The 14,951-nt window shown below is 34.9% G+C and overlaps 1 protein-coding gene across 1 annotated transcript in view; it reads right to left on the reverse strand.

Annotated features, from left to right (window-relative positions):
- Window positions 1-225: 225 nt before the first annotated feature.
- The window catches only part of LOC143187349 (phospholipase B1, membrane-associated), a 47,789-nt gene continuing 33,063 nt past the window's right edge, over window positions 226-14,951 (reverse strand). Inside the window, exons 3-8 of the mRNA XM_076391511.1 lie at window positions 12,626-12,830; window positions 11,130-11,306; window positions 10,885-11,044; window positions 9,732-9,891; window positions 8,888-9,039; window positions 226-603 (exon numbers count right to left, since the gene is read on the reverse strand). Coding sequence (XP_076247626.1) covers window positions 425-603; window positions 8,888-9,039; window positions 9,732-9,891; window positions 10,885-11,044; window positions 11,130-11,306; window positions 12,626-12,830 — 1,033 coding nt within the window. The 3' untranslated portion in view covers window positions 226-424. The remainder of the gene's footprint in view (window positions 604-8,887; window positions 9,040-9,731; window positions 9,892-10,884; window positions 11,045-11,129; window positions 11,307-12,625; window positions 12,831-14,951) is intronic.

Genomic DNA, 14,951 nt, shown 5'->3' on the forward strand with positions numbered 1-14,951 from the left:
ATTTCAGTAACTGAAAGTTTATCTTTACTGTATTAGACGTACGTAAGGAAATCAGATTTGGGGTAGGGTTCCCCCCACATACGCGAAACTAATGCCGTGGGTAGTGAAAAGATAAGCCCAGCGTGCATACGAGAAAAGTATGCATAATTTAACTGTTCCAATAAATTTTTTTCGCGAGTAATAAGACAATGTTTCCTTCTTATGAACAAATTTTTAACTCTATCAACCGGGCATACAATATAATACGAGCATTATTATTTGTATCGCATTTTCACATATTTATACGTATATTGACAAAAATCTGTATACAACTAAACACAGAATTTTCCACAATTATACAAGAAATCTTTTTGTTCCACTACCGTCATACTCGTATCAATAATTATCACGTACGAAAATATTGATATCGATGGCATTCTGCTTATTATCTGGGCACAATACCATCCTGACTTCCAGTCATTTTGAAATATCTTGAATTAACATTTGTGAAAATATATGGTGCGTTTGTATTCGGGCATAATATCCTTTCATATATTTTAGGCAGTCCTCGATCCGTTTTGTTTCCAAGCGGTTCCAACATATTATTCCAAAGGAGATTCGCCGCTGAAAAAAAGACAAAAAAGAATAAATAGTCGTTAAATAAAGAAGAGAGTACATAAAAAATAATACAAAACGAATTTTAAACAAGTTTTAAAAATTAATATAAAATATAAATGATCCTTTAATTTAAGTAATGCACTTAACTACAGTGTATTCTATTTATTCTTCCAAATTATGACAAATGCCGAAATAAAAGTACGTACAAATTATAAATTAGTTTATCAGTTACAATACATTCATATGTGGAAATGACATGGAAAAATTTTATATGATAACTAATTGTAAAGCATTTAGTGCAATCAACTGATAAAGAAAAAATATCAAAACGTACTAAAGCATATGGGTAGTAAATTTTTGTTGACATGGTAATGTCTATTATTATAAAATAGTTGTACTTATTATGCATTTACGGATAGCTGAGGCTGAACTTCATTTCATAAGAACTCAATAACTTATGCATTAAATACAGAAACAATAGACAGTAAAGCCTGGAATCTACCACAGAGCTATGCCATACTAACTTTAAACATGTTTGTATTGTTACAAGATGCGTATAGTATTGTATATATTCGGCTTTTACTAAATAAAATTCAGTTCTCACTGAAGAAAATTAAAAAAAAACATGTTTATCTATTCAAAAATAAAACAAAAATGAACTTTTTCTAAAACATTATACAATTTAAAAATTGATAGACTGCTGACTTTTTCACAAACTTTCCTTCAGACACGGGTTTCTCACGGTAGTGACAAATAGTGAGAGCGGAAGAGGCGCCACCACTTTCCGTAACTAAATAAAAAATGTCCGCTTTTGCGTTACCGCTTCACACACACAGACATATTCAAATTACCTCTTTCAACAGTATTGATATAAGGTACGATTGATATAAGGTTCCGTGAGAAATTGTTCACAAAAAATGTTGTGCTACATCGAGTTAATAATGTAGCTTCCAAGAAAAACACAGCACAGTTTCGTTTAGCTTTTTACAGAAACGCTTCCCTACATATGGCATTGAAACAAATTTTTTAAATATAACATAAAATAACATAGCTTAGCTTAGCTTGCCAGTGAATTCCCGGAAGGTTCGTTACATAGATGTAGTAAATTATTACATACGTATACACCTTTCGTATTCTCTTACATTCCGATTTACAATGAATTTATATTCGTTTAAATATTTCTTTCATAACATGTACTATAACATATATAACTATAACAGCACATTAAACAAATTATTAATAGAAACTGAAATGGTTTATAACATTAATATGAGTTTGTTTTTCGTCAAAAAATATGAATAAAATGACACTGATGTCTTTAAAAATGATCACATTTGACTTGTACTTGAAAATAAACGACTAATAACTTCAACCTAACAAGTACGCAACAAAAGTATGTCTTACTTGTTTTCAGCGGTGAATGACGACGCAGATCTTAAAATTAAAACGTTTTAAGTTAGAGTAACCATGACTTCTGTTTAACTTCTCTAAGAGAAAAAACGATTATATAACTTTGCTGCGCGTGTTAAATGATTTGCTCTTCTGTAAATAAATAATACGGAATATAATAGTTATATGCGTACGTTATTGTATCGCGTGTTTTGTAAAACGGAGGAGATCATTTAGATTGTTATTCAACCAAAAAATTAATTCATGATAAAATTGAAATATTACTCACAGTAATTTAAATAATTAATTATCCAGTTATTTTTTATGATAACGAAAGAATACGTACGAGCATAATTATATTTTATTTACGTAGATAACGATCAATAACTAATATGGATGTGTCAGGTATTCGATTGTCCGGTCGAGTCGGACAATTTTTTCGGATTTGAATTGAGTCCCGAAAATTCACAAAGTTTGGATATCCCAAAGTGGGGTCGGAATCCCGAAAAATTTGTATCATGTATATGGAAAGTTTATAAAAACGTAGACATGATGGTTTTTCATAACTTTTCAAGAAAATTTTCCTCTTACTCTTTCAGATATGTTTTCGTACTTTATGTCAGTAGAATGAGATTGTAAAAACCCACAAGGAAAAATACAGCTTATATCAATACACGGTGCGTCTGAACAGCACGGGTAAATTTAAAGAGTGATTCTAGAGACCAAAATAAGACCAGATTAACGATTTTGCGTGTGAGGCTTCATTTGTTAATTATAAGTGTCTAAAAATTTGGGGGAAAGCCCTAGATATGAGCCCGCGCGGAAGCCTCGAGCAGTGGTTGCCCGAACAGTAGTATCGCACTGAGGTAAAGTAAGGAAGAAACCACGTATCGTCAAACAGCTGATCTGAAATTTTAGGACACTTGACAAGGCTAAAGGACATAAAATGCAGCTAAAATTGACGAATACCATTCAATAACAATAACTTTATATATTCGTTGCAAAACATAGGCCAACTCAAAACACTCACAATGAGATAGAAAGGCTTAATATGTTCACCTTCATGCAAATTGTCTGTTCACTTCACACATCCACACATCACGATTCTCTCATTCACGAATATTGAAACAGAATACGAAGGTATCGTTGAATAACACTAAACCTGCCTACTCTTTACAGTCTAGAGGGCAAGTCAAAACACGCTTTATGAAATTTCGGACTAGAATGGGTTAATGTGGCCACCTTCTGATTAATATTTTAGTCCAAATCTACACACGAAAAAACTGCACACACTACTAGAAGTTTTGGCGTAGAATTTGGAGGACAACCGCACACACAATGGGAATATCGCGAGAAAGGAACTAGATCTGTAGGAAAGCTCGGCACGTATCACGAATATTCGCACAAACGTTCGATGCGAAAATCCATCAAAAAACTAACTGCGGGTTTTTGAAAAACCCGTCGAGGACCTCCCACAACACCTAGTGTTATTAGACACATAGGTCTTCCCCCAAAGTCCCTTAGCTTTACTGAAGGCTTAGGCTCTCCGAAAACCGAGTCAATGCATGAAGAAAGTTCTTCATTTTTTGACATTCATATTCCTAGCTTTAATAATTTCTGTAAACAAAATTAAACTAATTACATGAGTTAAATCGCGCTCGGCGTTTAAGCCTATACATGTAGAACTAATCGCCAGCAGTCTTTGCTTTTCTGAGCGAGTGTTACCAAAAATTGATGCAGGTAGAGGTATTTTCTTGAAGTTTAAATAAACGAAATTTCAAATTAAAAAGTAAAATATCATATCCTATTTCATGACATGATACTCGTTTTTTAAAATAACCAACTACGAATAGTCATTTTCTATTCGCATAAAACAATGTTTATAATCGGTTCATGATATTACATTGAATTTGGTAATCATCTTCAAACAAAATTCTTTTTGAATCTTAATAAGCAATTGCCATACTATTACCTCCTCAGCGTACTGCGGTGATTCTACAGATAACTGTCGGATGAATTTGAATTTTTTACATCTTTTTCGAATACAGTTTTAAAATTAAACTAAAGATTTTGCGCAGTCGATCAAGGGTATTCTTAGAGGAATGCCACTAAAAGTCTAGGCCCCGAAATTCGCACAGCCAGGCAGTCGTCAGTACACAAAATGTATTCGCTGGTCCGTCTCAAAAGTGTCATAAATTCAGACGACACCAGGTGCCTGGGCCACAAACTGTCTGTACACTGTCTTGTGCATAACATCGCATCGATCCAAGAAGAATTTCGGACCAGACTCGTTTGAAAATGAATTTGACATTCATTTTAACCCGTTCATGTTTTCTAACCAGTTTGACTCGTACACTTAGTACGATGCGTTCGTTGTCGATCACGCACCAACGTGTGATGGGGCTTTTCTGAACATAACCGGTCACGTATCATTGCGTGATGGATTCATATTTAGTTAACGGGAACTTTGCGGTTGTCATTTTCGGATACACTGTTGTATCAGATCGGCAGTGGAGTTCGTCCTTCGCTAGTTACAGTGTTGCTGTGGAATGGTTAAGTCACCCGAGATGTATTTTATAAATTAATAAACTCACACTCTGTGTAGGTGATTAATCGAATAACTACTCTGTTTGATCAATCGCTAATAATGAGATTATGGAGTGGTAGTGTGATCGCAGTAGCAGAGTGGTGTCTGGGTGGAGGAACAGTACGTACGTCAGTGCGATACTGTAGTTCGGATAACCACTGCTTGAAGCATTCGCGCGGGCTCATTTCTGGAACTTTCCACTAGATTTTTAGAGCCTTATAACGAACAAACGAAGCCTCAAACGCGAAATCATTACTTTTTATTTTCGTCTTATGTTGTTCTCTAAAATCATTCTTTAAATTTATCCTTCGCTGTTCAGAAATACCCTGTATAATGTGTTACATCCTGGTAAATTTCGATATGATGTGCAACATTTCATTACGAGCATTGCTCAGAATCCGAGTTCGTCCGTTACTTGGTATTTTGTCGAAGTCAGTAGGTCATTCACCAACAGGTGTCAAATAACCATTCACCATTATGTATATATAGTCCCCATTTACATCATTTTGCTATACGCAATAGTTTTCCAGATATTAGTCGAAATGTTTTCCATCCCCATTTTTGGGGGTGGTTTTCATGAATTAGAACCGATAAAAAAATATGTGTCGAATATTTTCGGCTACTCTACAATCCTGCAAAGTTTCATAAAAATTGGAGATTTACACCTTGCGATGTTCCCTTGTTAGACTACTAATATCTCCGACACAAAGAGTAATTTTTTCAAAAGTTTCCTTGCATTTCGAACGAAATTATTGAAAAAATCTTCACCGCTAACAATGTCAAAATCTGCTCAAAATTTACTTCTTTTAGAATAGCGATTCTGGCACCCGCTTTCAGTCACGTTCTAAGCTTTAGAATACAAGTATGTATATGTTAACCCGGAAGATGTCGTAAAAATTCCGGAAACCTTTATAGACAACCATGACAATACAAATTACCGTATCGTCGCCTCAACCGAGAAATTAGGCTGTTTTTTATGCTAAGAAGAAGATCATGTTGTCAAACAATGCACTATGCACAAAGGACCACATCTAATCATCCAAAACCAAAGGAACAAAGTTGTAAACGAAATACCTGCCATCGCTCCATAAACTGGACATATAAACGACAATAGTATCAACAACCCTAACACGCTACTAGCATTAACTGACATTCTAACATCGATAGACTACACCACCCATCGGCAACTTTAAAAGACCTCTATCTACGCCTATGGAGAAAACAAACGAGAACATTTCCACTGCTATCAGACTGACAAAATCTGGCATTAACGACAACCATGCTGGAAGAAGCAAATCACGTTCCTAAGATCAAGCTCACAAAAAACCTGAACGTAGCTGCTTAACTAACAGATCTATAGAAAAAATCGGGACTATGCTACTGCCTGCTAAACTAGCCTTTAATAAGCTTAGCAATAACTTTATCCTCTGTTACATCCGGCCTTCACCCGATCCTTTTCTTCGTTGTCAATAAGCGAGAAATGCTGATGCATTCCGTAACATGTTATGTGAATGATTGCAACCAACTCCACCGAGCTGATTCGGCAATTAGCAACCAGTGATCCGGTTTGGTATTACAAATGACAACCCAAAAAGGAATATTATAAGAACAAGACCCGACAGTGCGCAAAAAGAAGTTGAATCTGAAATTATATCGAGTCAGTCAAGGATCAGAGTGAATCTTTGACCACCACCCACGTAAGAACTCTAACATCGTAACAGCGAGGGCGTATTGTAGCGTTTAGAAGAAAACTGTGTAAGAGTCGAAAGGTATCGCGAATGTATTCCGCGAAGTCCGAATCTGCCACCTTAGACTGCGTCGAGAGAAACCGCGAAATTCGAGATAGGAAAGGGTGTGCAATAAGGAAACTGCATCGAGAAGCGACCACGAACGACCAGCAACCAGTTAAACCTACAAGGTGACAACATTAAGACTGTACAGATTTAAGGAGGCGTTAGTATGTATATTGCATTTTGTTAAATATATGAAGAAACTGAAAACCCGAAGCATAGTCTACCAGCTCACTTTTCCTCTTTCTTTTCATACACACCTCTAAGATAAGTGCAATTAAGGTGTGCTCTAGCACTTTAAAAAGGCAAGAACCCTTAAGGTCGAGCTCCGCCGCTCAAGACGACCACCCGTCCACTTAGAACGTTACACCCCAATTACAATCAATTCCAAAGTCTTTCAGAAAACATCTTCAGTGAAGAAAATCCAATAATTATAGTGAAGGAATGTACCCATAATACAGAAGCCCTAATCGAAATGATTCGCAATATTTATCCTATGGTCACTGACAGAAACATTAAAAACATACTTCACCGACTCTCCAAGAAATTAAATAAGAGTTTATACTGTGACACGTCACCGAATGTACCGAATACATCAACCGGAACCATAAACACACACTAACACCAAAAGAGCATACATCACATAACCAGTCTACACTATCATGTCAACTAACATTCTACAATGGAACGTAAACGGCTTTTATCAGCGTCTACCACACTTACAATTGTTACAAAGCCAATGGAAATCCGATGTAATTTGCTTACAAGAGATCAACTTTAAACACGAACATGTCGCCAACGTTAAAAGAATCACTCCATACTACAAAAATCGCATTAATGCTAGTCCCAATGGAGGAGTTGCCACGTATGTCAACCAATCCCTGCATAGCGAAATTCTTGACGTAAATTTTGATTTGGAAACAGTAGTAATTAAAATCCTCACACCAATTCCATTATATATATGTAATATCTATCTATCCAAGAGTCGTCAACTCAACGAAAATGAGCTCCCGAACCTTCTTCTAAAAATACCTAAAAATACCTTTCATAATACTTGACGACTTCAACAGCCACAGCACGCTGTGGAGTAAATGATGGCAGACCCACGCACTTCTCCGCGACCAATGGCACCCTCACTGTAACTGACCTCTCATTCTGCTCTGTTAACATACCTCACATAATTGAAAGGAACGTATCCAATAATTTATATGATAGCGATCACCTCGCTATTTGTATTACATACAATACCAACAATAACAAGCTCACGTCAATTAGAAGCCCCAGATGGATAACAGAAAAAGCAGACTGGGATAATTACCGTAATAGACTCAATAGTTTAATACCCATGTTAGAAGAACCGTCCGAACTCGACGCTAACCAAATTAACGAATTATTAAGGTAAGTTTCTTAACATAATACACAACGCCACTGAGCACACAATACTTAAAACGAAACCAAACACATTACCCCGCCATTTACTAACCCCATGATGGAACGAAGACTGCGAAAAAAACAATTAACGAAACAAAAAGGGCATTTAATAAGTACAAAAAAAATCGCTCCCCATAGATTCTGATTACCTTCAAGAAATGCAGAGCTATTTTTAGAAGAACTATAAAAGAAAGGAAATGACAAACATGGATAAACTTTGTAGAAAAGCTTAATGAAAACACACCCGTAAAGGACATATGGAGCAAAATAAGACTTATTAAAAGTATATCACAAAACTATACCATATTATAAACAATAGATTAAAATGGGTGTTAAAACACTACAACATAATCACGTCTGCACAGAGTGGCTTTAAGAAATTCAACTCCACCTCAGATCAACTTCTCAACATTGAAACAACTATTATGAATGCCTTCAACAATAATCAACACACTACAACAGTCTGTATGAACATAGAAAAAGCGTATGGCATGATATGGAGATCACGCATCATTTTCCTGCGTGAAAATAAACGACCTTCGTCAGAGGCAACATAATCACATGCGTCCGCAACTTCCTTAAAACTAGGTACATTACACTTAGAGCTAATAACCTTACATTTAAAGTGAAACATATCCTCCTATAGTGTATAAAGTATTCAGAAGCCCAAAACCAATTCCAATTGTAAACTACCTTAACGATAACAAGGAAATGTTTTAAGTTATCTTATTCTTAAAACACACCTCATTATATAATGAAGTTTAAAGAACAATAATAGTTGTTTCTAATAACCAGTGTAGTTGACGCAACGTTAAATAAATAAAAAAAGAAAAAAATTAAAATTTTTTCTTTTAAGTTGTACATTTTCTTGTTCCGAGTTAAACAGCAGTGACAAATACAAAATTTATGATTTTAAAGACCATCGTTTTATTATTACTTCAAAGCATTTATAAATTATATAGATTCTTATTAGTATAGATTATAACTATTATATATATATATATGTATATACATATATGTATATATATATAGTTCGTTACTACAATACAGTATATATATTGATATTATCATTATTTATATGTTCATGTCTTACCTAGTGCATGACCCTTTTGACTGAAGTGAAAGCAATCGTACGTGACTAGAGTAGGATCAATTGGCAATGCTTTACTTGGATCTGCATTTGGAGCATTGAATAATTTAATAAATGGTTGCAGCACTACCGTAAAGTCTGGTGAATTATCGTATCTAAAAGAACAAGAATAGTTATTTTTCCTGTTCCTTGGATTCTTATTTATTTAAAATTCCTAATTTAGTTGTAGTTTTATAATTAATTGTTTCGTTTGGTTGAAATTATTATTTAACCGTTTAGAATATTATAATCAATGTGTAAGCGTTTATGTTTTTGGAATAATTAGAAAAATCCAACTGTGATAAACAAATGTATTGTTTTTCGAACATTTCAGTAAACACAAAATTCTATTAATTTGTTAGCGTCAACGTATTTTAAAAACGAATTGAGGGTGAACGGTTCCATGCCGTCTTGCCTTCGAGGGTTTTATGTATGGGACTTAGGCTATGTGGCCTTGAATGAGGGTGCGTGAGACTAAACAGCCTCGACGCCAGGCGATGGCTGATGACCACGTTGGGTCTCCCAGCTATCGGGTGTTGAGGGATTGAATGTTTATGTGAAGAGCTAGAGAGTTTGGAAATAGCAAGCGGCCTGACGCCGCGTAGCTAAAGAATTGGGACTTTGTTCCTGAAGGATCTGGCCACGGAGTGAGGAGAGTCTTTTGACTCTCTGGCAAGAGGACTGTGTCAAGGCACACGGCACTTACCCCAGAACCTTGAACGAGGAATCAAATTAGAAAAGTTTCTAACAAATTAAATTGACAAATTACAATATTTGCCTAATTGTAGTAATTAGTAGTTCACAATACCTTCCTGAATATATTAGAGCTTCAGCTGCTTGTTGATAAAGACGTGCCATTTTTGAAACTGTAATATCTGGTCGACTACCTTTGTGCATACAAGCACAGTAAAGGGGATGTAAAATATTGCACATGGCACTTCGTGGTACTCTAACTGAAACTGTGACATCTGTAAAAATATCAAGTAGAGTCGTAATCAGTACAATTTTATTGAGAAACCGATATACTTAGATATATGTTACAGATTTACATACAAGCTTTTAAAAAATAGTTAAATTAACAATCAAATTGTGACGAAATGGAATCAAAGATTTTACATAATTTTTTAAAAATAAAGTTAATAATAAAGTTTTATTTTTAACTAAAACAGTAACCTAAAACTATATCTGTTGAATAAGATTCATTCCTGCATTTCATCAGAATTAGATTAAAATTTAATTATTCAGATTCATGTAAAACCTGTCTTTTTATAAATTTGAATTTCTAAACACAAGTCTATGTTCATATAATTAATGTGTTGTGTACTAGCTATTTAAAATGAAGGATATTACCAAAATTTATTTATGGGTCAAAGCATTAGAAGGAATAATATGAGAACTTAAATAAAACATATTCTATGGCACACTGTATGGTCACTTTAATAATTACAAGCCAACTGAACAAGGAACGGTACAAAATTATGAAAAAAAAATTTATTTTTCAATATACCACTTCATTTTATTATTTAATTCTGAGACTTTAGAAATGTTAGATTTCAGATTTCAATTGCCTTTTAGTCAACTTTACCCATTCAAAATCTGTAAACTGAAACTTGTTGTTTACGTTTGTTACCTATAGGCTTCTACTAAATTTCGGGTAATTGAATGTTATTTAATTATTAATATATGGTATATTATTCTTTTAACTATGATGGTAAGCTATTTATATTAGAGTATTTTAATTTTCTCCTGTCTAAGAATAAAGGAAAATGAAGATAGAACTAGACAGAAATATGACTCTTATTGTTGCTTACTATCCGCAATTTCATGTATCTATATATATAAATCTGAATCAGTTTATAATGTATGTAGTAATAAAAATAATAGCGACAATTCCAAACGATAAACTGTTACAAATAACTACGTTTTAAGTATTGCGTTCCTAAGAATTTGGTAGGCATTACCTATTACTGGCACGAGATTGACTAATGTACGAGGTAGAGCAACTTTTAGGAAATCCAACGTTCTTTTTAGGTAAAGAGCGTAACGAACTGGTGAGAATTGCTCGGGGTTGTAGCACTGCGCGGAGCAAATGTCATTTGCACCGAAAAAAATAGTGATAAGCTATAACATACAAAATTGATTAATTAATTTTTGCATTTCAGTTACAGACGTCTATATGTTGTAAGTTGCAAAGGAGTTATTATACCTTCCACTGTTTCTTCACGTTCACTTTGGGATCACTTCGTATTCTTTGAACAAGAATACGAGCTTGGTGTAATGCGTCTTCTGTAGCAGCAACAGGAAATGCTATATTTAGTTTTGCTTTCATTGAAATAAATTCTCCTGTTCCAGTAGAATACCCCATCAAATTGGGATTGAACACCTGTTCGAATAATTGGGAGTAGTTATTTATAATAGTTTTAGAGGTTTAAGAGAAGATCTAAAATGTGCACAGTGAGTTACATTGAAAATTAGTAGTGATAAAGGTAACTTTCTGTTAACTACTTTATTTTTCGCATTTTAATTCTTACACGCGAATACCTATCGGGTCCAGTTGAACCCGTGTTTATAAACAGTCGAACAAGGACATTCGTCTAGAATTAAGTACCTCACTCATTAATCTCCTGTTTCAATTATAGTCTCTTGCCGGAAAGATACAAACGTTCATAGCCAATATTCAACTTAAAAGGTATATTTTACAGTGACAAAATTTATATTTTATAGGGATAAATATTCAAAGCATACAGTAATATTCTTAGAATACTTGAAACCAATCAATAATATAAAGCAATGAATGGTATTCGAACTAAATTCAGTAAATAGAAAGGAATCAAATCTCATTGAAAAATTAATCTTCAACAATAGAAATAGCAACTTGTTTGTATAGGTTTGCATAAACCCTGTATCCGCCAAACGGTCAGTCGCTAGACGATTCGCTGTGCGAGGATTAATTAGTATTCATTATTAATTTGTTCTGTTTTAGAATCAGTTTCATATTAATTGTGTGTTCTCTCATTTCAAAGTACACTTGCAAGATCTACAAAGCATACTTGCAAGGGATTCCTGACATTTTTCTAATATTATTTTTAAATCTACTTCGTATGACGAGTATTTTTTCTAACAACTGCATTCTTTCCCAATAAATACAATCTTTGACAGTGTACAGAAAGTATTGGAATGATGGAATCTATGCCTTATACAAGATAATAAAAACAGTTGTTATAGACGTATACCCCATATAATTTTATATCCGTTTCTATTTTCCAGTAATCGTACTGATAAATCTATTAGCGAATACAATTGAGGTATTTTTATTAATATTATGTCGAATCAGCTTATCAATAAGTATATACGATACGTTTATTGTACAGGTAGATTTTGTTCAATTTTCGAACATTAGGAAAAAGGGGCAGGCTACAAGAATAGATCTAATATAGTCCTGAGACGAAGGCCAAAAGCTGTAACTACAGTATGTACATTCTACACCCAACCTGCTAGCCAAATCATACACTTTGAGGCCATTTTTCGCAGTGTCCTCATTTAATTTTGAAGTTGAAAATTATATATTTTAATTCGTCCTGATGAGATCTTTTCAACAATGTATGAATTTTACTGCACGCTCTTTGAGTTGGTTCACATTTTATAGACTTAACATTGCCCTTTATTTTAAGAGTAACATAATTTGTTCAATACATTTAATACCTTCAATAGGTTTGGTAGGGTTAAGAAGTGTCTCCATTCACCTTGACCACCTATACACCAGCTAACTCCGCGTGCTTCTATAAACGTTCCTATTGCAAATTCTTCCAATGCTCCACTTCCTGCCACCAATGAATCACCGAGACCACCGATAATATCTATATCTCCTGGTCTTAAACGATGTACGCTGTTAGGAGTCGACGCTGATCTAGAACAAAAAACCATAAACTCTCAAGCTTTTAAGTCTCGTTTAGGTATGCCGGTTTTATTTACGCGGTTTTAATAATCGTCGTTAAATTTGTAGAATCTAAATAATAAAGTAGCGTGACTTAGTGCCGGATGATATCACAGCCGCATCATATACCTTGCTAATTTTGTTTCGAATTCCTCAAAAACGAGCTTCATGAATCTTTGCTAATAGCAACATTACTTTTGATGAGACATACATACAAGATATTTCGAAACGCCATGGGATAAATTTAAGAAGTAATTCTAGATATAAAAGTAAGACGAAAAGCAAGAGTGACGATTTTGCATTTGAGGCTTCATTTGTTGGTTCTAAGTATTTAAAATTCTGGTAGAAATCACTAGAACTCAGCACGCGTAGAAGCCTTGAGTAGCGATTGTCTGCGCAGCAGTGTAATACTGACACGAGAAAGGGTTACTCACCGAGGGGTCGAACAACTCCAATGCAGCAAATCTAACTTTGATAGTAACACAGTAGAACATTCGTCGGAAGGGAGGTTTATATGTTGAAGTGAGGGGATTCATTCGTCGAAGTCATAACACTGCAATCATGACTCAGCTTTCTTTCTTTAACGTTTGTAGCGACCAGCTGTACGCACAGGGCAGTTTCTGGTGTGTAAACGGTTAAAACGGTTATTTGTGAGGAGACGTTTTTAAATATTCTTTAGCTGTAGCATGTTGTAGAGTTTTCGTCAAGAGTCCTCAATAGTAATTGCGACCGTCATAAATTAAAGGATTTCTAAAGAACACTCGGAGCGGGTCTATCGGGTGAACGAGTGAGCTCCAGATGAGTAAGTCCAGAGGAAATCTCTGGTCGTAATTAAGTGCGTAAGGGTCGTCTGACCTTACCGACAGCTTCGTTGCGCGAGAAAATTAGGAACTGAAAAAGAGGCCCTATCGTAGGGGTCGTGAGCGTGGCAGGACGACCAGAAAGTCGTGAATCGCCGAAGCGATAACTTGTAGCGCACGAGTAAAGTCCGCATCAATAAACGTTTGTGATTGTAACAGTGCACGTCAATCTATCCTAGTCTTCACATTATTCGCATTATTACTTTTCTGTGCCGGTTTACGCAGCTCAGCTGCAAAGCTAGATTTTCTGAACTCTAATAAAAAATTTTACGACACTCAATATGATTACAGGATCCAAACTTTAAACAAAAGTGATGACTATCGTTAATAAACAAATAGACTTGTCTACTTGTTACAATCCAGAAGGCAACTCAAAACGTTCATTATGAGATAGAAAGGGTTAAGGGGTTACGTCTACCTAGGTAAATTAAAAAGTCGATTTTTTATTTCTTACATATTTATAAAACTTCAAGCTCCAAGAATTTATCCTGAAAATTTCATATCGATGTCTCAAAAATTGATAAAGTTATACAGCTTTGAACGACACAGGATCGCGCGATTATGTGTCACATTCAAACAGATGACAGCAATTTCAGAAGAAACCGACAATCGGTACGCAACTGCTAAAAATAGCATTGGTGGTTTATAAACATTTTTATTTACGCAAGTCCAATAAAATTGCATTTATTGAGAAGAAGTTTCGTGATATAATTCATATTTGGCGCGAATGTCTGCCGAGATTTCTAATGTGTTGCTAATCACTTCAATGGAACAATGCCGCCATACTGTTAAATTGATTTAAAACTACAAAAATCGCATTTAGCAGCTTCCTCGTTCGCGCAAATTTACATAAATCTATCTTTCTCTCTCTACCAATGCTAGTAATATAGTTCTCACAGACATCTTACTAGAATTCACTAATAGTTTTTCGGCACACGAGCCGCTTAATATACTATTTTTTCCATAATCCATACATTAATTTCACTAATACTTGCATCAGTACGTAGATGAAATTCGCAGAGTTATAATTAATTAATTTCCATGAAAAAAACATCTTCTAAGATACTTTTAAAGAAGCTCAAAATTTCAGCATCTCATTTTTCACTCGTGTATAGATAGTCTCGGTGAGAGCCCCTCGCCAGTCATCCCCACCACTCGTGGTGTGAATGTACTTGATGCGAGTCTCTACCAAACTCCTGATTTCAATTCCCTATGCGTGTCTGGTGGTGTATCC

Source organism: Calliopsis andreniformis, chromosome 2 (genome assembly GCF_051401765.1).
Source record: "Calliopsis andreniformis isolate RMS-2024a chromosome 2, iyCalAndr_principal, whole genome shotgun sequence".
NCBI classification, from domain to species: domain Eukaryota; kingdom Metazoa; phylum Arthropoda; class Insecta; order Hymenoptera; family Andrenidae; genus Calliopsis; species Calliopsis andreniformis.